A 24,471-nucleotide genomic window follows, 5' to 3' on the forward strand; every position below is an offset into this window, starting at 1 on the left:
AACCAGGGTAGGAGGCCCTGTGTCTTCTCCAACGTGTGCTTCACCCATACATGCCATGCAGTCTGCCTTCCCAAACGTTTGCGAAAGAATGGGCTGTTTAAACTGTTCTTCCCTCCTAAATTTGCCGCAATCCACAAACTATGAGCGGTATTATTGAAAAGTGGAAGCATTTAGGGGCTGCAGCAAATATCAGACCACGTAAGGTTACAGAGCGGGGTCGCCGAGCGCCGAGGTGCACAGGGTATAACAGTCAGCAATGCTGCGCCGGGAGCTTCATGTCACGGGCTTCCATGGCCGTGCAGCTGCGTGCAAACCTTACCTCACCAAGCACAATGCCAAGCCACTGGACTCTGGAGCAGTGGAGATGCGCAGTGGATTGACAAATCAAGCTTCTCTGTCTGGCAGTCTGATGGACGGGTCTGGGTTTGGAGGATGCCAGGAGAACGTTACTTGCCCGACTGCTTTGTGCCAATTGTAATCCCAAAACTTTGGTGGAGGATGGAATATGTTATGGGGTTGTAAGGCCTTAGTTCCAGTGAAGAAAAGTCTTAATGCTTCAGCATACCAGGACATTTTGGACAATTGTGAGCTTCCAACCTTGTGGGAACCATTTGGAGAAGACTCTTTTCTGCTCCAGCATCACTGTGCCTCAGCATACAAAGCAAGACCCATGAAGGCATGGTTGGAGGAGTTTGGTGTTGAAGAACTTGATTGGCCCTCAAAGAGCCCTGACCTCAACCCCATCGAACAGCTTTGGGACAAACTAGAATGGAGATTACGAGCACGTCAGTGTCTGACCTCCCAAACGCTCTTCTGGATGAATGGGCAAAAATTCCCACAGACACACCAAAATCTTACAGAAAGCCTTCCCAGAAGAGTGGACGCTGTTATATTATGGAACTGACCCCATATTAATGCCTGTGGATTTAGAATGGGACGTCATAAAAACTCCTGCAGCTGTAATGTGTAGGATTCCCAATACTTTTGTCCACATCGTGTAATTGTGCTCTTTAGCATGGTGTACGGAGGACAGGCAAGGCAGACGCGGGAAAGGCGTAAGTGAAAGGTCACTTCTCCAGGGCTTCGTGAGGCCACGTGGAGGGTGTTTATGGTTTCTTTTTTTTTCTTTCCTGCCCAGTTTGCCCTCAGGCTCGAGCAGGGTCATGGGTTGAACGAGAGACAGGCGGAGTGACTTACTGTGTGGCCCTTGTAGACTCGCAACCACCACATGTGACCAAACGCTGCTCTGCCTCATTACGAATGAGCTTACTTCCAAATTTAGACTCGCACTTCCTTCTCTGTCCTAAATAGATGAAGTGCCATTATATACTGCCTTCTCCTTTGATATACTGGCACAAGGCCAATCTCATTGGTGTTTACTCTTTGTATCTTACAACAGAGAAACAGGTAAACATTGTTTTTCTTCTTCATTTTTTCCTTTGGTTACTGAAAGGGGAAAATCTGAAAAAAAAAAACATTTTTTTTAAATTCTGCAGCATAACCAACAAGCCAGAAAGAAACCTTTTAATCTTCTCTGGAGACCAGTGCTCCTATTCAAAACAATGCAAACATAATTACCACATTGTTGCATTGAGTGAGCCCGTGTGTTTTGTTTTGTTTTTTTTAAGTCAGGTCAGTCGTTGGTATGTGTCCAGCAGTCGTCATGGGCAGCCTGGAGGACCAGCAGCAATGAGAGGTTTTGATGAAAGCCTCTCTGTGTCTTGTTATGTCCGCGAGCCCCAAGCCGCTGTTATGGAACTAAATGAATGCATTATTAAAGCAAATTAGAGCAACTGTAGGAACGAAACGCACTATAAGAGCAGAAGCTAATTACCCGTGTCCTTTCTGCGATTTGAGGACATGCGGCTGCTACCAGTCAGGACTTCAATGCAGGCATTGTCATGACAACCGCTACCTGATGACAGTATCCTGTTGACAAAATATTAGCTCATCATGCTGGATTTGTTTTGTTTGTCAATTTTTAGTGCTACGCTTTTAATTGGGCCATAAAAATCCACACAATTCACTTACCAAAGTATAAATCAACACGAAGAAAATATTCTGTGTATTTTTCCCCTTCAGCACATTATGAACATCTATTAAATCTTTTTTTTCCAGTGCCGTGCCGCAGAATAAAAAATGACTACCTTTATGAGAGTTCTGAATTATAGCATGAAAAGGCTGGCGACTGCACCCAGTGTGCATTTGAACATTTATCCAGCCGGAAGGGAGCTTTCTCTGGACTTTTCTCATGTAACTGAAGGGATCCGATTAGCTATATATAGTGCTCTATAGTATTTTAACAAACATCCTAAAATGTCAAAGATCTTTTTTTCTAAGATGATGGAAGTAACTCTTACAGCTAAAGCAGTTAGAGTATTTAACTGTCAGTGTTATGTCCATGTCTGTTAAGATATAATTAGACGTCATTTTACTGGAGTAGCTCTGTAACAGAAATTAATTTAGGTTACTGTGTGGGAATCCATGCAGCACGTAAATTACAAGCACAGATAAGGTTAAACAAACACTCCCTCATTACTGGCTGTCCTCAGCCCCAAGGAGTTCAGCCCCGCATGCTGGGATAACACCTAAAGCCATCACTACGGCAACGTTCAACTGAGATCTACAGGTGCTTGACAAATTGTATAATGAACGAATCTGGGTCGGCTGCTGTGTTAAGTTAGGGAGCTACTGTTGTATGGCACCTCACTGCAATATCTCCACATTCCGTTTCGCTTTCTAGAAATGCCGGCATTAAAACTTTAGTGGAAACATACAGAAACATGCATTATTCACACTCACTCACACACACACACACACACACACACGCACACACACACACACTCCTCCCGCTCAGCACAGCTCCTGTCATGCAAGGGAGAGGATAACAGACCCGAGCTGTCTCCCCTGAGCCTGAAGCAGAGAGAACAGCGGTGTTGCAGTTCTTCCCACAGCCAAGAACCCCAAGTGGGTTTGAGCTCTCTCCTCTCCTCTAGGACAGCGTGAGTGGGTTTTCAGAAGACGCACCACACAGAGAACATTAGAGCACAGGTGGGAGAAGGGGGGGTGGGTTCTGAAATTTCTTCACCTTTGGATCTACAAACCATCCATAGAAGGGAGCGGAGGAGCTGTATGAGCAATGTAACAAAATGCCCTTCATTACCATTCAGGCCTCTTATCAAGGTGGTCAGGGAGCAGGTGTCGGAGTGACTGTCAGTCATGTAAACTCTCTCTCTCTCTCTCTCTCTCTCTCTCTCTCTCTCTCTCTCTCTCAGTCCCTCTTTCACACTTTTATCCCTGTGAACCTGTAGTTTCTGAAGCGGTGAGTGATGTCCACTGCATCGAGTTATCAGGGGAGTTGGAAGCAGAGGTAGACCTCAGAGAAAGTCTGCAAAAGCTGACAAACAGGATGGCGAAAGTTTTTCTTTCCCCTGGTTAGGGTAACATGAAGCTGTTTATCAATCCTAATCTGGTGTGTAGTCTCTCCCTTATTGCACAACAAACCATCGATCTGTAAGTCCTCCACGTCTCCTATGATATGTAGAAACACGGTCCCTGCGGTGTTTTAAGGTCAGATCATTACACACTCGCCTGCTCATGGAGAGCAGTGCAGACATGTGGAGTATGTCACCTGTGGACCATTGAGAGGACATCTACCACGCGTTCTTCACACTGAGCGCGAGGTCATCTGCCACTCGCATGGCGTAGCAAAGGACTTGAGGCATGAAGCCCAGTTTTTGGCCAGACGTCTGCCATGCTTCACCCTGGCGCGCCCTCGGGGCAAGCCCTCAGACATGTTTTTAACCCTTCAGTCCAGGAAAAAATGGGAATTCCTAATTGCAGGCTGCCACTGACGATCTCAGAATATATGACCATGGGCAGGAAGTGCCATAAACACTACCCACCCCAGACCACACAGCACCCTCTCGCTACGTGAAGCGTGGGGCGGGGTAGGAGATTTACGGGCTCCTTCTCAGGTTGAGGAGTGCTGATGACAGGGTGCCTTTGCTTCCATTGTCCATCAGAGAGAAAAATCGATCTGAGAGTTACAGCGTAAACTATTCATCTTGCCGGTAATTATGCGCCAAGACAGTGAGGAGCCTAGTTTCAGCTGCTCAGCCTGCTGGGAGGAGCTGCTTGAGACCTGTGAGTTATGACCGGCTAACGCTCCTCCTCTCCTGCGAGAAGTTGTGCTTTGATAATTAACTGTGATGGGTGCTCAGCGGATGTGGAGGACCTATTGTAGCTGAAAAATCAGCGTCATCTTGTGATGGTTTACAGGCAAAGCCATCAATGGAGGAAGGTGAGTCATTTGGTATTTTCAAAAAATGCCAGAGGAATAATTGTGATGTGACTCGCAAAGTGTTTCCATGAGGCTGTCACTAAGTCAGCTGACCTGTCACTCACAGATGTCTCAGATGTCTTTTGAGTTTGTGTCGTAGCTGTAGATGTTAAATCCTCACGAGTAAATAAAATGTACTTTAGACCAGAAGGGGGCTAAGCTCAGTTACTGAATATATAATTTTGTGCTTCATTTATTAGCAAATTGATATAGAATAAATCGCAGGTACAAATGAGCAGCACATCTGCATTAATGCTGAATCAGTGACTGGAAACAGAAAGTTAAATGCACAGGTCATACTTCACATAAACGTGGAAGGGGCAGTTCTGTGTCATTTGTCCTTCAAAAACCTCCATGTGAAAAGAGAAATCAGCTGAAAGTAATGTGTGGGAAACTGAGCTTAAATTCACAGTAAATGCGATTACTGACTGTGCTAAAATCCCACTGCATGGAACTTGTGCATCACGACTAACTCCCACCCTATGCCTTCAACACATTTTCTAGGAAACTGGGATGGAGAGAGAACACAGTTAGAACATAATTCATTAACCAAAAAAGTAAGGACAGGTTTTTCTTTTAGGGTGTCCTACCCCATGTAGGGAATGGCAAATCTGGCTAGAGGGAAGTGATTTTTGGGAAATAAAGTGAGCTAAACCCCTGGAGCACAGATGCCAAAGGGAAAAATGCGAGATGGTGCGTTTCCTCCGCAGAACAGCAGGCTCTGGGCCTGCACTTATGTTGTTTCATCCATCTGAAATGGAATATTCTCTCTCATCCTCGAACAGAATTCTAAGCATATGTGGCGGGAGAAGAATCAACAGTCATATCTCTCCTATTTGGTAATAAATATATATATTTATATATGGAAAAGGAGGTGGAACCATTTTCAACTAGTGTGTGTGTTGGGGGGGGGGGGGGGGAGAATGGAAAAAACAGCATCACTATTTGAAATCAGATACCAAAGCTGGAAGACAAATATTGTTATGTGCCTCTGCTCTCTAGTCTGTGGTTGTCAGGACTCCTATTAAGTAATAGTCCAATTAGTGACTTGCTTTGGTTTTTATCTTCTTTCTCTTATTTAATACTGGGCAAAGAGTTTGATACACGGCACGCTAGTGTCACGTGTGTCAACCAAGGACTCCACGCGTTCTCTTCTTCTGCTTCTCTCTGTCACTGTCGCATTCTTACTCAAACCTCTTCATTGGCTCTCTCTGAAGTCATGGCCAGTTCTCATGGTCGTCCGGTTTGTTTGCGTGTTGCCTCTGTCCTATGGGGCAGGAGGGGGGTGTGGCTATCACCTTACATCGTTGACGCTTAGCTAAAGTGAATAATTAATGGCTCCTGCTCCCTTTGACGGGGCACCAGACGAGCGACAGGGCTGTGCTGTTTCATCTTTTAATGAACATTCCCATTTACAGGGTTTTTTTTTTTTTGCTATCATCTGACTGTGTGTTGTCCTCTGTGTGGGGAGATGGAGAAGGTGAGCCTATTGCATCATGTGGCAGGTGTGGGAATGTCTCTGGTCTTACTGCTCAGAAGTTATAGAAATCCCTGTAAGCTTGTCTTAAAGATTAATTGTGGAGCAGATCAATGCGGCTCGCTGTGTCTTTGAGAGCGTGGAATCCCCCTCGGAGCGACGGGCAGCCTTGTTAATGTTTCATCCCGTGAGCGTTTGGCCATTCAACACAGTCCTTTGTGCCTGTACGGCCATAGCACTGAGTGATGAGAATCCTCACCAGGAGCTCAGAGAGCTGGGGTATTTCAAAGAGAGGGAGAGAGTGAAAGGAGAAGAGAGAGCAAGAAAGAAAGAGAGAGAGAGAGAGAGAGAGAGAGAAGACTTGCAACCTGCTCTTTTCTGTCAGCTCATCTGTGTGTTTATGGTAATGGCTGACTGATTTGTCTCCCGCCACTGCTTAGCGACAAAAAAGAAAGACTGATCACATCACCTGCGGCCCCGCTCTGCTGAAATGACATTACGAGACTGGAGCTGGAGGCATGGCGGAGACCTCCGCGAGTCAGAAGCCTTATTAAACTCGCCGCTCTGCTCTGTGCGCTCCTGCCTCAGGGGCGCTCATCAGTACTTGTCACCCAAATCAACCTATTAGTCACCGGGCAGATGACAGGGTCTCTCGCAAAGGATAGCTGACCCCCTACAGAGAGCCAAGTGTCTCCCCCCAATAGTGTGGTGACCCCTGAGCATCTCCCCAGTGTCAGGAGGGCAGAGGGCCAGGCCTAAAGGGGTCGGGATGTAGGGCAGAGGGGCTCCATCCTGCCTCTGATGGAGGTGACTGGGGGGTTGGGAGGAGCTGACCTGCCCCTGACCCTCTGAGGAAGGAGTTAACCTGCTAATGATTGCTACAAAATCTGACTAAATGGTATGTGTGTGTGAGTGGGGGGGTGGGGTGGATTAGAGAGGTTCTTTTTTAATGGGCCCTACAAATGATGGAAAAGATGGATATGCAGCAGTGTCTGGTGTAGCAGGGTCTGGTGAAGGACCAGAATGGTTCATGGACCGCTAACCTCTGTATGTGCTGTGGAAACTATGGAATATGGGGGTGAGAGAGAGAGAGAGAGAGAGAGAGAAAGAGAGAGAGAGAGAGAGAGAGAGAGATAAAAAAAGAGTCATTGGCAGCTTTTTGAAGTCTTTTGCTTTTTGATTTTCAGCTCTTTGCTGTGTTATGTAAAAGACACACACTCTCAATGCGTGCAGGTGTGTGTTGACGTTCTGCACACTGATGGATGGCACTGCCTTTGATGTCACAACCTCAGCCTGCACCACACAGCTCAGTCTTATTCTGGAACTGGTCTGATCATTCGTCCTAGTCACGCAGATCTGCTTCCCCTTTTGTTTTTGGGTTTGATCGTTGCTTGCACTGAACTCGGATTTGTGAAGGTGTATAATTAAGTCCGCAATGTTTTGATTGTGAACGTCTTTGTGTTCTTTTCCTCTTGGCTCCTGGTTTCTGGTTAGCTAAATTCATTTTGAGCTTTGTAGGAATCTTGACTTCATTTGTAAATGTGTATGTGTGAGATTCCCAAAGAAACAGGATGAGACAGGGTATTTCTGACAGACATCCTTGTGTGTCACTCAGTATTATTTACTCACTCGAGAGTATTGTTACTCACAGTTACAGTAGAAATCCAACGTCTGTAAGGGCTCTCATTTTAAGTGCTGGTGACAGGCAAGACTCTGTACCTGTTTGGGGGGTCCCTCAGTCAGGCGTGGCACCCCTCAACATAGGAATAAACACACCCAGAATCAGTCCATCTGTCTGAACCAGAGTCACTGTCACTGATGACATGGTCCCTAGACGCCTGACATTTCTCCCACTTCAGTCTCAGCACGTCGCTGATAGTGATCCAGGTCCAGTTTGCACCCTACCATGAATGCTAACTAGAGTAACGCCAAAACTGGCCTGAGAATACTTGTAAGATAGAGCTTCCCTTGGCCCTTTGTGAGTGAGGTAAACTCTCACTTGCTGTCGCTTGCTCTGGAAGCTGAGTCCCACCACTGCCAAGTTTCCACTGTTGGGGCCCCGAGCGAGGCCCTTAACCCTCAATTGCTCAAGTTGTACTCAGTCATAATTGTAAGTCGCTTTGGATAAAAGCGTCAGCTAAATGCCGTAAATGTATTTTTCCCAGGCTCTAGGCCACATTCTCAGGCATGATGTTTTTCAGGTGTTGGATGCATTTATTTCTTTAACATTTTTTCTTTTGCTTATAAGCCATGAGAAGAGCAGACTCCTCTGAGTATACTGCACAGTGAGCTACGAGATGGTTTTGGTAATGTTTAGGTTTTTGGGGGGTGTCTTGCCTAAACCAGTCTGCCGGAAATGTGGGTGAGTTTATGAAGTCCTTTTACTTTGAGCAAAGTGAAGGGTTCGGGGATGGGCCGTTAGTCCTGGTGAGCCTTATGTACCAATCCCAAACACATTCTCCTGAAATAGCTTCAGTTTTAAATGGAAAGGAACTTTACTTTTGGACGTAGTCCAGGGCCTGAACCCGTTCTAAGTGCTCTGGCAGGGAATTCTTTGCGTGATGGTAGATATCATCCTGGCAGCCGTGGCTTTGATGGACGTCTTAGTGAATATTAAAGAAAAATCTTTCTCTTCATTCACCCCCCCAAATCAGTAGGGCAGTGTGGAAGGGCCTGAGTGCGTACCGGGTGCTGCGGGAGATGCTTACGGTTTTCACAGCGTCTCTGAGATGTCCCGTGCTTTTAACATATCAGAGAGCAACGGTTTTCTGGTGTTCTCAGCAGTCCTCAGAAACTGCGTCAATGTGAGCGTGGATGTGCCAGGTCTTACACAGCCAAGATCAAGAACAGCTACAAAAAAAAAAGTTAATAAACCAAAAAAGATAAAAAGACAAAAGGAAAATAAAGTAAGAAAAATCCATACAGCAGTTCTGCACAAATCGAAGAGGGGAAGAGGTTTCGTGTAGCTCTGGGTTCTGGCTCGGGGCAGGACTCTGGGCTGACTGGCAGCCTCGCGTTCCTTTGATCTGTTTTCATCTGTGTGTTCGGGCACTTCGATGACAACACATCATTATGCGTAGCCTTTCCCGTAGCCTCTCTACTGCTGCAGTTTACTCTGCCAGCTGCAAATTGCCATTCTGGGCAGACTGTGTGCATGCGTGCGTGCGTGCGTTTGTGTGTGTGTGTGTGTGTGTGTGTGTGTGTGTGTGTGTGTGTGCGTGCGTGCGTTTGTGTGTGTGTGTGTGTGTGCATGTGTCTTTTGGTTTGTTTTTTTACACTTGTCTTGGAGGATCCTTCTGAAAGCTCTGAAAAGCCTTTGAAAACTTTTTCTCTGTCACTGTTGAGGCGCGTTTAAAAAAGCGATGTGTTCATGGAACTGTGCCATATGGAGGTTCTGTGTAATGCCAGCCTTTCTGATAACGACTGTTTTTCATACAACTGTAGAGTAATACTTGTGGGGATGTTCACCACACCAATTACTTCCCACAAATTTCCATAAACAGTGTTTTAAGCGACTTTCCTTCAGGTGTTTAGCTCTGGTTCTTTTGATAGAAACGAGTCACACGCTCAATCACAACCTCCTTTTGAAGTCGCCCGGCCTGCGTAGGTGTCCTGTGTTTTGTGCTGGAATTCTTGCAACGCTGAGGAATTTAGGAAACAGAAAGCGGGAAATCAGATTCAGGTTGTACTCTCTCCCGGCCCAGGAAGGCTAGTGAAGGCCAGTCCTAGTCTGACGCAGGACACACCTCCCACTCCTCACCGCCCCCGTGCTGTGCTGGGCGCTTGCGTGTGGGACGGCCGGGGGTGGGGGGGTCGTTGGATAATGGTGTTTGCGACAGTTTGGGCTCCCACTCTTGAAGTGGGATAGATGACAGTCAAAGGAAGTGTTTGGATTTATGGACGCATGCATTAGCTGTGCTGCTTCCGAATTTACCAGCAAGGTGGAAAGAGACAGCGGATAGTGAGTCAGTGACAAAAGAATGGAAAACACAAGGAGAACAGCGGTAGAGAAGGACTGTAAAATCATGGCACTAACCCAGTGTGTCATCACACACACTCACACACTCACAAAGAAGTTTTATTCTGCTTCACACATCACAAATCAGACAATTAAGCGCTGGTGAAACACTACATCTGAACTGATAATGAACTACTGAGTATATAACCCCAGTCACTCATCACCTCTCTTTATCACTGGGTTAACTGTGGACATTGGCTCATAATTACACACTTTAAGGCGAGAGTGTAGGAGTGTGTTTCTTCGCCTTCTTATAGGCACTGAGAACTGAATGCAGGCTTCATATGTTGTCTTACTGGAACAAAAATGTGTGCCAGCTAAAGCCAAGTCCCTGCGTGGATACGTCACCCCACCGTCAGCTGCACAAATCTTTTCTTTATTTACAAGCTGTCATCCTCTCAATGCACAGCAGTAATGTTCTGTGGCTTTTCTCTGAGTGCTGTAATCAAGACATAATTCTCTTTTACCATAACCCCAGGATCCCATTTATATTTGGCACCTCCTCAAAAAAACACCGTGACCAGTGTGTACCTAAAGAGAACTTCTTTCCACAGGATCTGTTTATCCAGCTGAAGTCCAACCGTGTCCTGCCGTCCCTCGGCAGACTAGAAAATAAGCCTTTCAGAGCAAATGAATATGTTTCCTGCCCTTTTTTTTAATATCAGTAACCACAGGCCCACTATCCCCCGTTGAAATAAATATGACGAAAACCTGAAAAGTAATGCGCACCACGCATACAGATTCTCTAGCGCAAAAACACTCCCTGGACATATTTTATTTGCTTTTAGAATAAGAATGAGCCAGTCTCTGCTGTGGCAACCGTCGACTGGGTCTCACGGTGAGCCACAGAGCGAGATGTCCGCCATTTATCGTTTAAAACGCAGGGCAATGTGGGTTTAATGTGATCTTAAAGAGCGATGTGTGCTGAGTCTTGTGCGCCGCTGCGCCGCGCCGCGCTCGACTCAGTCATGCGCGTGTCACGGAGGCAGTGATGATGATGTAATGTTTGATACTGATAGTGCTGCAAGCAGCAGGCTCTGATTGTCTGGGATTAATATGGAGCTGACAGACCCACGAGTGGCCTCCTCTCCTTTCCAGACAGCCGCCTGCGCAGCATCCCGTCACGATCGGCAAAGGGCTCCGCCGTCTAGCTCTGGCTCAGCCTCGAACCGCGGGCCGTGGCTGGCCGAGCATCCTGCCATAGTTACATCTTACAAGCAGTTACATAGTTATATAGTTACAAGTGAGATCTTCCAAAATTGACCGCGTTTCGTGGCGAATCGTTTTGAAGCCACATGCTTGAAAATCGCTTTGATGACATGCTTTGATGTGATTTGCAGGATCAAAATCTTCATCTGTATTTCTTCTGCTATCTTAGTCTAAATTAAATTAGCTTTATTTTATGTACATCCTATTTTTCGTCCCCCAGATGAGGCGTCACCTTTTCCTGCTGCTCCTGTCTGTCATCTCTCCACTCCCGAAACTCCATTGATCCATCCCACCCCATATTTACACCATTACAGGGCTTTGTGAAATGTGCCTTTACAATCTACCGCCGATGTGTAATCTACCAGTGCTTCCAGAAACAAGACGACACGCTCACGTGCTTCTGAAGATGCCATAGAGCTAGAACCCTGCTGACCGAAGATGACATAGGCTAAGCCTGACCTGGAGGTGCATTCTGGGGCAGGAAATGCAGTAGTCCGTTTCGGTTCTCAGAGAGCCGTAGTAACCCCTGCAATCGGGAAGCAAGGCCAGAGTGCACTGCTGGCAGCTGCAGGAAGGTGCCTGACCCCTTCTGGGGTAAGAATGTGATCCCCAGTCCACCCCAGTCGAGCACCGGGCAGCCCTCGGGCGAGGGGACGGACCGACCCTGCTCATCCGGCCCGATCGCTAAGTGGTACTGCCTCCGTGTCTCTTCTTCCCTGCGCTGGGCCTTCTCTTTGTCTCTAAAACTTTCAGAGGCTGCGTACAGGGTGTCAAAGTTACAGGCGGTTATAAACATGCCCGCTGAAATAGCAAAAGTGTCTCCTGTAGAGATTTGCTGCAGTTCATCTTCAATGTTTAAAAGAAGTGGTTACATATATATAAATACATATGTAATATATTATATATATTTTATTATATACAGCAATCACTTCCTTTAAACAGTGAGGATGAACTGTAGCAAAAATAAAGAAAAGCAGAAGTTTTGTTCCTCGCTACGTTAGCAAAGCCAACTATTCAAACGATTTGGCAAATGATTGATTTCCCTTTTCAAGAAACTCCCGCTAATATGAGAATGGCCTCAGAGCAAACAGGCATTATAGATGCACATGTTCTAAACGCTTAACGCACAAAAGGGACCAAAAGGTCTGTGTACCATTTATCATCAGCCCCGGACCTAAAGGAGCAGATGTCACTGCTGGGTCCCCTCGAGTCAGAGGCGCAAATCAGGAGAAGGCGCTCCGTTAAAAAAGGATGGCCCTTGCGAGCGTGCGCGCGACTTAAGACACAGAGAGAGGAGTGGGCAGAGCCATGAAGACCCTAGGAGACCCACGACACTCCTCAGATTCGTATGAAGGAAGGTCAAAGGTCAGTGAGCTATTAATCATGGCCAAAGAAAAGGATTAAATAGCTGGTTCTCGCGGGCAGATGAGAGAGAGGCCAAGTGAGCTGTTTAAAAGAGTGTGTTGTGTCTGTCTTAGATTACAGAGCCCCCAGGCCCAACGTCCGTCTGAGACTGTAGAGCAGTCACGCGCTGTAATCAGCAGGCCAGAGCACTTCTGGAGTGGTTGCTCGTACGTCAGAATCTCTCATCACTCCTCTCCTACCAGAGAGCAGAGAGACGCTCTCACACTAAGCTTTTAAAGATCGCAGTAACGCATCAGAAGAGCAGCCGATATAATTTGCTCTGTGGTAAAACCGCTTAGATAACCTTAAGGTTAACCAAGTTAGTAAGAATTTGTATAGTCATGTACACTCTCTCACTCTCTCCTTCTCTCTGTCTCTCTCTCTCTCTCTCTCTCTCTCTCTCTCTCTCTCTCTCTCTCTCTGTATCTCTCTCAGTCAGGACCAAAGAAAATGGCATTCCACAAAAAAATAAGATGACTAGGCTATTTTGCTAATGCAACATGTTAACACTGTGCAAGCAGTCTGAGGATTTGAAGATGCTGGCAGCAGAGTAAATCTGTGTAACAGAGGCTTCGCACATACGGGCCGGGTGACACGTGTCAGAAGCAAATCTTTTTGCACCCCGAGTCGTTCTTTGGTCACAGTTTAGCTCATCGTTTGTCTTTGTCTTGAACGCACTCATTCTGAGAATGCCTTTCATCCAGTAACACTCTCATCCCATGGTCTCGTGTGCTAGCTTTGCAAAATTTAATGTGTGCTTTTTCATTCACTCCTCGTGTAATTTACCCTTGGCTATTTTGGAAGTGGTGAGAGACACAGCCAGCAAATAGAAAAACATTAAATGTACTTGCTGCAGAATATGCCTTTAACATATTAGGTAAGTCAAATAAATATAATTTAAGTCTGTTTTATAATTATAAATCTTGGCAGTACCAGAAATATCAATATGTGGTCATGTCCATGTCCAAGTGTATGGTAATAGCTCATCATCCAATTTCAGTGGTTTATACATGCCATTAGTGCACAACACAGGCATGAACACAGACCTGATTCATTTAGTACTCTGATAAAAGACCATTACAACTAATCTCGCAGCGTGATGGAGCCACGCATACCCATGTTCCATTCAGCAGACCCTGTAGACAGAGGAGTACTGGAATCAGCAACTGCTAGAAAGTTCTGTAAGGTTCTGATTACCTAGCTCTTGTGTGGAACTTTTCAGCAGATTTTCTGTGAATGGCTATAAGTGAAAACCTATTTCTACTGACTACATTGTCCTCCATTATGTATACCCACCCAATTACAAACACACGCACTCGCACTGACTTGGATCCAGTGACGGCTGCTTCATATTTATTGCGGAGTGTCGACAGACGTCTTTGATCTCTAATTTGCAGTGTGCTCCATTAATTATGGATCATCCCGCCAGCGTGCATCACGGCGAACACTCACTGAGCTCTGCCGTGCCGGCCTTCAGGGGTGCGTGAGAGCCTTCCTGGAGAAGGCGTACTCTACACGCTGCCCCTGCAGCCACCTGAAGCCATGACGAGCCACTCCCTCCGCGCACTGCGTTGTAAACCGTGTCCCGTGGTGAGCTAAGCCAGCAATGCGATGGGCTTAGTGCTGCCACGCGAGCTACGAAGGCCTCTTCCATCCTGAGTTTGACGCAGCTGCAGCGGGCTCGTGGATTCCTTTTCCCGTAATACGGATTTCGATTCTATTGAAGTCAGATGGTGACGTTATTATTCTCGCGGGAAAACCAATGCGTATAGTTTATTTTTATTTTTAATTTTTTTTATAGTATGTGGGAATAAAATTAGTATAATTTCATGGGACTATTTCCGACTGAAAATTGTGCGCAGATTGTTAATAGCATCATTGTAACCCGCTTAATCGCTAATATTTCACTGCGAACAGGGCAATGCAAGCATCAGGTAATCCTAGATTACAGATTACATCTACAGAGGCCCTGAAGAGACATGTGCCATTCTGTAGCAAATCTCAACATCTGTCCAGTGAAATCAATTAGTGCACACACACGCACGCACGCGCACACAATTGCTTTGTATCTTATTTTGCTAAATAAAGGATTCCACGATTGCAAAGACAGAAACGAAATGCACGCTGGAGTACATCCACTAGTGTTGCTATGAAGTTACTAAAGTCCTAAGTTGTCCTATCTTGTTACCAGCCGTGAAGACTGTGTGCTTGGATAGCTTGCCCGACGTCCTGATCGTAATGAATTTGACTTACGCACATAAAGACCACCGAGACGTACAGTAGATCAGTCAAACTCTTCAAATGAATGGGAAGAAAATACGGGAGGGGTTAAATATCACCCACGCCATGTCAGCCTTCAGATACATTACTTTAATGGGTACGTTTTTAATCTTTGTTTCTGTAGTAACCGGTTAATAAGTAGTGCACATCAGATCATACTGCCGTGCAGACAATAAGCCGACAATAAGATCCCCGAGTGCGGAGCGACTCGCGCAGAGGACACACGTGAAGCGCGGGCGGGGTTAACGTTACCAGCGCGCGTCGACGATTCTGCTCGTGCGTCGGTGGGAGTCCCCCCCCCCCCCCCCCCCCCTCCACTGGATCCTTTCGCAGTGAGCTGTAGCCTGGGCTGGAGAGCAACGGCGAAAGCGTGCGAGTAGAGCCCCGACAAACCGAAGGCACACCAGAGTGCGAGCCCCACAGCGTCGGAGCCGCGCTGCGCGGGTCCCCTTTACTGGCAGCAGGAGGAAAGCGGCTCGTGTGTTCAGCCAGAAACTCGTCAGCTGGCATGAGCTAACGCACCAGAAATGGAGACCAAACCTTTCTTGTCATTGGGTAAGTTTTTCCTGCTTGTTAAATATTGCGTTTGATTTATTTTTACTGCATGCCGTGCCATCTCTAAAATGAACGAACAACAGCGGAGCTCAGCTTCAATCTTTAAAATGTTCCGTGGTGCATGGTGCATTTTCTGCGGACTTAAACCCGGGCTACAGAATTGTTTTGTGTTTTTAACGTAGTCAGCACGAATAAAGGAAAACGTTAAGAATTCTTATTTTAATTGAGGTCAAGGTCTGTTCGTATAGTGTGCAATTTCTAACTTAGAAGTTACCCGTGAACAGAAAACTTGGAGGTGCGTCCGCGTCGTCATTGCACGGACCCCGCCGCCCCTGCTCGCGGTCCCGGTCGATGGCACGCGCTAGCAGTGACATGTCATCTAATGCGCGTCCGTGCCCTTGCGCTTGTTATGCTCGTTGCTCTCCTATAACAAACCCTCACCTCCGACTTCATCGGCCGCTCTGCGTTTCTGGAAATCTTGGGTAGTTCACTCGGGTGTTTATCTCGTCGGAGTGAGAAGTCCCTGCGCCGGCACGGGTATCATTTCATCGCTCGCCTTGGTAACTTTTTAATGCTCAGTGCCCGTGAATGAAGCGTTCCATAGCGCATCACGCAACCTTGTCAAATATCGAAATATTTTGCATTGGGACGCACTCTTAACATGATGAGTAAAACGACTTATTCCGATCCGGGCGGCTGTAAAACTGTGTGTGGGAGGTAAAGTGCCTTTACCTCCTACACCCACATCCTAATGGAGCCATATATACTGGATTTTGTTGCGATGACATTGTAACGGACCCCTTGCAGCTGTGTGATTTCGGAGAGGATCATTGTTAACTTCTGCACGGTGGCCTTCTATTGTAACACGTGAAGTCTAAAAGAAAGAAAACTCCCCGTTGTGTGTATAAAACTTTTAAAAGACCATTAAAAAAAAAATGAACCCAGATGATGATGGAGTGCCATTTTCGTGTTGTAGCTGGTTACAAATAAAGGTGTGGTTTCCATAAATTAACCCATGTTTCCCGTGAGCGGGCCTGCGCTCGAAAAGTGAATATCTTATTATGTTTTTTGTCCTCGTCCATGTCAATAAAAAAGGTCATATTCCATATTTTCACTTTGCATTATGTATTGTATACTGTATTAATGAAGGCTGTGTGTGTGTGTGTGTGTGTGTGTGTGTGTGTGTGTGTGTGTGTGTGTGTGTGTGTGTTTGTGGTTTTGTGGGGGGTGGGAATCAAAGACATGGTGTTATCATGTGGTCCAAAAGCTGAGGTCTTGTTTGGAGAGCTTCACCACCCTTTACTGGATCTGCTTCAGAATGAATAGATGGAGGCTGCAGAAATGACCCTATGAGTTTAGCTGAGCTCGTTATCCACAGGCTCCACAGCGTGGGTTACATACCTGGGCCCTCCGTGGCTGTTAGGAGCAGCATCTCTGTGTTTGCGCCCCTTGCACGGGGGCGTCGCCTTACAACTCTACCCTTGCCGCCGGAGAGGGCCAGCAGACGCTCGCTTCAGGGCTTTCTCCACCCACACGCACGCCTTTCCGCTCAGCCGTTGCCTTACGGAACATCCGCGGCGACTCGGGCTCGGATCGCACATGCAGACGAGTGAAGTCTGTGAAAGGTCTAAGTGGCGTTCGCGTGGCATAACTTTCCTTCGAAAGGGGCTCACTGCGCTAGAGGGGTACGAGGGGCCGACTGCGTGGAGGACAAGACCGAGCTAGAAATCTGCCCTGCATGTCTTACAGTGTGCTGTCGTTACTATCTGCCTGTTTAGATGTTTATTTGTGAATGCAAAGAATTCAACGTCTTAAACAGGTCGTGCAATCTGCTGGTTTATTGCTGGCTTATCTTTGTGGTTATCTGCGATGGAATGGCCTTTGATATCCCACACATAGACCTTTACGAGGCACTGTGTGTGGAGCATCGCACACACTGCTAATGGCTTGTCGATTTCATGGGTGTCTATGCATTCCTTTGCATTCCTGCACTGTGCTGCTGTTTTTTAATTTATTTACTCTCCATTAGCTCATTAAAAGTCGACCAGTGACAGAGAAGCAGCAATCAAGCAGCCTCTTGATTCAGGATTCATTCAGGGTTGAATGGATTTGATGTGAATTTTTAAAATAAGTTTTGATCAGCAGTTTGCATCTGATTAATTATTCCTTTTATGTAAAGCAGTAGCATGACAAAAAAACGGAAAAAAAGACAGTTCCAAGAACTTTAGGACAAAAATGCTAAAAATGACTAGATGAAATGTCATCAGATATGAGACAGAAGAGTAGCACCGTGTGCAAAGAAAATTAGACAAAGAAAAAATAGCAAAATAGTGCATAGAATGTAGACTAAATATATATTCACAGCAGGTAGGGTGTGTTTGGTACACATTACCTTTTAATCTATAGCATGTGTATTGCAGCAGATAAAAGCAATCCGTTGCAGGTTTTAGACGTGTAAGGGAGCATTGTGATTACCTTCAGCAGTTGTGTGATATAGTGCGAGGAGGAGTGTGTGCAGACGTTTATAGGAACCGGTGTTCTCTTTCAGCTGTTGCATCAGCTTGCTGTAGTGGCGGCCTAAGATCAGACAGCCTATGATTTATAGAGCTTCGGTGACTAATGTTTATTCATGGGTTTTTTTATGTTTTTTTTTTAGTTTTTTCTTTAGGATGTTACGGCAGAGGAAGGTAGCGACCTTTTCCTACATTCTGGTGCTGCTGAATTAAAATAATTCAAAAACAATTCCAATGCTTTTTGTGAAAGCCATGGAAGACAAGGGTGAGCATGTGCACTGCAGTTTGACTTTGAGGTTCAGCTTTTTTTTTTTTTTTGCTTTTTTTTTTTTGCTTCTTTTTTTTTTCAAACTTGAGATGTCCCCCGCGTCCGGGTCCTTTGTAACACAATCGACGGGCGAGTTCTCTGAATTCAGGGCTTCATTTGAGCCTCAGTAATTCCCATCCACAACAGGTTTTGGGCCGGTGCCCCTGGACCTGACTCTGACCGTCCAGGGCGGAGGGACCGTGCAGGCCTGTCGGAGCCACAGGAGGGGACGTTCGCCTGCAGCCTTGTCGGGGACGTTCACAGTCTGTGTTGAGAAACTGACATTCATCGCCATAGAGGGTGGCGGGTGGTACATTCCTTGGCTGGCTGTAATTCAGGAACAAAGGCAGAGTAGGGGGGTGGGGGGTGTATTTTACAGAGTGAGGGTGTGTGTGTGTGTGTGTGTGTTGGATTTTTTACGGCCGGCCAGTTTTGGGTGTCTGGAGCGATGCATGTCAGCCTCCTTTCCGGAGAGGTTGCAGCTGTAGTTTTTATAGTAGCCGGTTTGGTTGGAGCGTCTTAAAGCCTCTGCACACCACCTTCCTCTCGCTCCGTCAGTCCTGGGTCGGCGCTCCCTCCCCTCCCCTCCCCTCCCCTCCCCTCCCCTCCCGCCCCACCCCCTGGCACACGCACTGCCGTCAGCCCAAACTACGAACGCAGAAACACCTCGTCAAGATAACCTGGCTCTGCTTTGGCTTCTGTTGTGGGGAGCGAGACTCTATGCCTTGTCCACTTTAGATATTTGTGAGCGTCATGCATCTGGAACGCCTTTCAGCGCAGGAGAGGGAGACAGTTATAGGCCATTACACCACGCTGTCCCTGGCTGTCTGGTGCAGGGGTCGCCGCCGGCCTGCCTGTCATAGTTGCAGCCTTGTTAATAATTTGTATGTTTGTAGTAGTGCCGCAGTGAGAATGAGCGCTTTATCTCTGTGGAGAACAGGGGACTCTGTACCGAAGACCTTGACCTCTGCTCCCATCATGGTTTATCTCCTCAGAATTTTGCTCTCTAGCCTGAGTTTTAACCATGTTCAAAAAGATATAATAAATGCTGTGTTGTATAATACCTGCTTCCACGCTTAGACATGAATGTCTGCACGCAGAGACAACTGATAGCCTTGAAATGCTTGTTATCTATTTGCCAGCCAAAGCAGTTTAAGTCTGTGTCTGACAAATACGTATATAGCTTTATATTCAGGTATTGTATATTTAATCATTTAAATGAAGCCTTACTGGGTATTCTGTTAATGAGACTGTTTGAATGGATTGGTTCAGCTTGTCAGAAGCCCCATGCCAAACAAGCTGCAGCCTGCGATGGCGAAGTTTCCTGCAGGTGTGTTGGCCAGTGGCGGAGGCGCACGGTGAGAATGATCGGATATGTGGGTTTTTCCATTCTGCCGGCACAAAGGTGCCAGCCGGTGAAGCCCACCGCAGTTGGCTGCCACCCATAGCAGCTGTAAATCCGGCTCGAGAGAGACGCACTCTGGCGTGCGCTCTGAAGGTAACGGCACAGGATGCTTCCACTCCGCGCCCACAGCTTCGCTCATTCCTTGATAACAGCGAAGACGCACGGATTAATTCCGTGTCCTCAATTGTAACTGTCTCCATGTTCACAGCTGCAAAGCAGACTGCTGCAATCATGCCCCCCCCACAGCTTGAGTGAGTAACACTTACGGTATTGTAATGGAGCAGTATCTGTCCCGTCTTTCTGAGGAAGAGAGACTGACATGGGGATTTTGGGCTTTTCCCGAGCCTGGTATCGTCTGCGGGGTCTGTGGCTTGTGGTTAGAAGTGTGTGGTGCAAGCAGAGACATGCCAAACTTTAGGGACAAGAAGGCATGGTTCCGTCTGGGCAGTGAGCACCGTGACTGTGTGTGTTTGCGTGTGTGCTTGCATCCGTCTGTGTTTTAGTATGTGTGTATCACGTTGACCATGCTGCAGATTACATTGGAGAGTTTAAACCAACGTGGCAGATTAAGGGCACTGATTGTAAATATGATAACCCAGATCTGTTACAGCCACCAAAATATGATCCCCAGAATTAAGATAAGATAGACAGATAGGCATGGAAACATAACACCGCTAGAATAAAGCACGAACATACATACTTTTTTTTTCGAGAACCAGGTTTCCTTTCACCATCAACTCCCACCCCTCTCCCTCTCTCTCTCTCTCTCTCTCTCTCTCTCTCCACTATATCCTTTCTTCTCTGCGGAGTGTGACTTATGGCGAGTTGCCGCCTCTGACCCAGCTTTCCTTCCACAGCTCAGCTCACCTACACCCACGTCCATCAGGGAGACACAGCCCCGCTCTGGAGCTGGCTCGCCATGGCATCTGCTACCATGTAGCCCCATTCACTCACGACTGCGCAAGACACCCTTTGATAATGGTCACGGCCATGTTGGCCTTTAGCTGTGTCGCATCCAGGAATCGGTTCAGGGTTGGGTTTTAATGTCGCAATCAGAGGATGTAGCAAAATATCGGTAATGCTGCTCTTTGTGCATGTCGCTCAGCCCTGTGTTCATTAGGACATGAAAACTGGTCCTAGATCAGCCCTGAGCCGTTTGATGGGAGCAAAGGTGTAGGTGTAGAACACACGAGTCACGGTTCTGGCCGAGGTTGAATAGCAGCTCCTGGAGAGGTGGGCTCAGAGCCAAAGCAGGACTGTTCTGAGACCTGTCCTGGGCCCCTCAGCCCAACGCTCCACTTCAGACATGGGCATCAGCGGGACCCCCCCCCCACCTGTCTAGCAGGGGGCTCAGTGGTTTAATTCAGCTGTCCTTTCAAGCTCATGGAAGTCAGTGGCAATACCTTTTTCTGTGTGTGTGTGTGTGTGTGTGTGTGTGTGTGTGTGTGTGTGTGTGTGTGTGTGTTTGTGTCCACGCGCATGCCCATGCCCATGCGTCAGCGCATGCGTGTGTGTGTGTGTGTATGATATTTTCTGCTGAACTGGTAGGACACTTTAGCAACACTTACGACATCAGGAGGTAGTTGTGGTTTGGCTGTTCTCCCTGGATATTTGTTCCGACTACCAGTGCGAGGTTTCCTCCTCGTCCCTCCAGACTGGAAGCCCAAGTGTACCACTGGCAGTCCTCTGGGCCAAGGAACCTTTGTGTTGACAGCGGAGCTTCTCTGTGGGTAGAAAGCCCATGGGAAGTGGAGTAGTGTGCAGGCAGGTGGAGCAGGTGGGGTGCCTTTGTCAGCGCTGTGCTGCATACCACAGGGCCCACATTCCAACGCCTACGGAAGCAGCTCCGACAAGTTCAAATGTCACATTTAGGATGGTTTCTTCTGTTTCAGCCTGTGACCAGGAACAGGAGACTCAGATCAGAGAGCTGTAAAATCTGCTGGAGTGTGTGTGTGTGTGTGTGTGTGTGTGTGTGCGTTGATGGGTATTTCTAATGGGCTGGTCTGGTAAAGCTTGAACAAGATTTTCTTTCTTGCATGTCTTGTGCATCGAGGAACAGCACGCCTGGCGGCGAGGCACAGCACACCAGACGTCCCGCTGCTCTTATGCGCGTTGCGAGGGAGGCTCGGGGTCAGAGGTTGCGGAGTTTGTGACAGAAGCAGTACTGGTACGGTGCAGGCCCTCTGCTGCTGCGGCAGCAGCGCAGGAAAGAACCACAGGGCTAACCACAACCGAGCCGATCCCACTAAACCCATTAAGAGCGCGGAAGGTCACTCTCCACCTGGGGCTTCTGTTTCTGTTGGGTCTGTTGCCATGGGAGATTATGGGCAAACCCTCTCCATACGTTCTCCCCCCTCCAGCCTGCGCTGACGCGGTCCTTTGTCTGTGGGAGCGTTCGTGCCTAAAGCAGAGAGGCGCGGGAGTCTTCGGAGCCGTCCTAGCTGTATGGCTATCAAAGGCTCCAATAAAAGACGATTTCGGAACAGGCGGAGGTGTTTTGATAGAAAGGGATAGAGACAGGGAGAAAGGAAAGGAAAAGTGAAAGGAAAAAGAAAGTTTTGTGGACTTTTTTTTTTTTTCCCCGAGTGGGACTGGCACATCTGGAGTGATTCAATGAATATTTCTGAAACATCTGGGGAAATTGTCTGGAATTTAAAGGTCCTCCTTTGATTTCATCCCTCCACCCCCAAACACGCCCCCCACACCCCACCCAGTCTGTGTTCAGCGTCTTCAAAGCCCCCACCGAGACGCCAGCAGGTAAATGAGAAGGAGGGGACTCCCATTATGACAACGCTGTCACATTTTTATTCTGGCCTAAATTAGGCCCATGTGACCACCTCCCCTTTGTGTAGAGAGGCCTAATGAAGTGATGCACAGCGCTGAGGGTCTGGTAACTCACCTCCCTCTCCATAGACACCCCCCCCCACACACACACACACCCCCACGCCTCCCGCTGTTACCGCTCCTGCTCCATTGAAACACACACTAATCCCGATAGCAATCGCTCATTCTCAGCATAGCGCGAAATGTAATACCTAATCTAATCCTTAACCCTAAACCATGAAAAGACGAAATCTCTACGGTGTAAGATGTAGGACTGATGAGCGGTTAGTCCGTTTGTGCCAACAGATTTATCAAAAGAGGCACCGCACAGGGCAGAATTCCTGCAGCTACCATCGAACCATCGCTGGTTATGTTACGAATCTTTCCACACCGAACTCGAGAAGGAATGTGAGTGGCAGGAAAGCTCAGCGACGCTACACTGGTCAGCCTCGCAGCTGTTTTGGTGTGTGCGCTCAGCGCCCGGTGGAAGCACACCTGTGCTGGATTGCCTTTGTACAGCTAATCCCTTCCATGCACCTTTCTCTGAAAGCAGACAACTCATATTTAACAGAAACCATTACCCCTCTGTCTAACTTCCACTGAGGCCCTGGTCCGCGTACCTGGCCAGTTGTCCGTGGGGATGCTTGAATTTCTGCTCTCCATCGTTTCCTCCCAGAGTCTAGTCTTTCACCTCCTAGGTTGCTGAGAGAGAGTGCTCTTATTTTTAAAAATCCTGTTCACTCGCCCTCTCTCCCTCTCTCCCTCTCTCTCTTATCTCAGTTTGTCTCTCTTTCTCTCTCTGACGCCCCCCCCCCCCCAAACGTCGCTCTCAAATGCAGCCAGTTGGTTAATCGTGTTCCCTCTGTCTGCTCACAGAGCTATTTTCTCTGTGTTGCTGTGCAGATGGCCTATATCTTTCTGCCTGGCTGCACCAGGAACAGCGAGGACAGGCCGGTGTGTGCTTCGTCTCTCTCTCTCTCTCTCTCTCTCTCTCTCTCTCTCTCTCTCTCTCTCTCTCTCTTTCTCTCTCTCTCTTTCTCTCTCTCTCTCCCTCTCTCTCTCCCTGTCTCTCTCACGCTCTCTGTCTTTGTCTTTCTCTCTGTGTGTGTGTGTTTGTGTGTGTGTTTGTGTGTGGGTGCATGTGTTTCCTTTCCTCATTCTTGCATTATTTACCCTGCTACTTCAACACTCTGTCAGCTCCATCCACTAACATTTCCCCTTATTATATTACAAATGGTCCAGTTATCTAAAGAGGCATGACCAAGTCACAAACATCAACATGGCTCCCAGCCCTCAGGACTGGGAACGAGGGAGTCAGTCAGTCAGGGCGTGTCAGCCTAACGGACAGGTGAAAGGAAGGCTGAGGTCAGACACGCGTGTGCGAATACATTATTCCGACTCCATTGAAGTGTGACCCCTGTCAGGTCAGTCTCTCCTTTTGAGCCAAATCACGTCCGCTGCTTTAGTTCGGGCTGTTAACATGCGCCTCTCCATAAACTGAAATGACGCTCTGTCTCTCTGGCTTAGCATCTGGTATTAGAGATAAGAGGTTTTTTTTCCTTTCAAGGCCATTTTTCTGCTCTTCAACAATGCTTTTATACTGACTGGGTTTTGTTAAATATGGCAAAAAAAGTTATTGAGTGTTTTCCCCCTCAAATAACGCCTAAAATGATCTAAAATGTAGTTACATTTACAAGAGGTAAAGAGGTTTGAATAATTAATTGAATAATAAGACGGTATATTCTGTACTGCCATCAAATATGAGTTCTGAATATGAGTTCTAGTCGGCCCTCAGTACTCGTGCTTGTTTATTTACGGCTGAACAGTTCAGGTTTTGGGGGAAAGGGGATAGTCTTTGAGAAGATTCCGAGTCACACTGGCCATGGGATAGGCTGGCACTAGACAGGCAAGACTCACAGGCCTGTGTGGGACTCACTCAGTCTTCCCCCTCTCACTGCTGGTGTGTGCTGAGACTCGGGACGTTTGTGTGTCCTGAAATGCCTATTTGCATCGATTGCACGACTGAAAAATGACTGGACGGCTCCCTTCTGCTCTCACGCTTCAGGTCTGTCGCCATGTCTGAAGCTTTCTGACTAAATAAAGCTAAAAGTCCAGTTAAATACCCAGGGATCTAAATC

General features: G+C 47.3%; 1 protein-coding gene across 3 annotated transcripts in view; it reads left to right on the forward strand.

Annotated features, from left to right (window-relative positions):
• The window catches only part of rxraa (retinoid X receptor, alpha a), a 109,907-nt gene that overhangs the window by 17,909 nt on the left and 67,527 nt on the right, over positions 1 to 24,471 (forward strand). Inside the window, exon 1 of one of the 3 annotated variants that reach the window (XM_035527166.2) lies at positions 15,055 to 15,285. The exons of the other annotated variants lie outside the window; for them this stretch is intronic. Within the exon in view, the coding sequence (XP_035383059.1) occupies positions 15,258 to 15,285 (28 nt within the window). The 5' untranslated portion in view covers positions 15,055 to 15,257. Of the gene's footprint in view, positions 1 to 15,054; positions 15,286 to 24,471 lie in introns of those variants that run through there. 3 annotated transcript variants of the gene reach the window in all.

This window comes from Electrophorus electricus, chromosome 8, assembly GCF_041902795.1.
Source record: "Electrophorus electricus isolate QZ-2024a chromosome 8, ASM4190279v1, whole genome shotgun sequence".
In the NCBI taxonomy this organism is placed as follows: Eukaryota; Metazoa; Chordata; class Actinopteri; order Gymnotiformes; family Gymnotidae; genus Electrophorus; species Electrophorus electricus.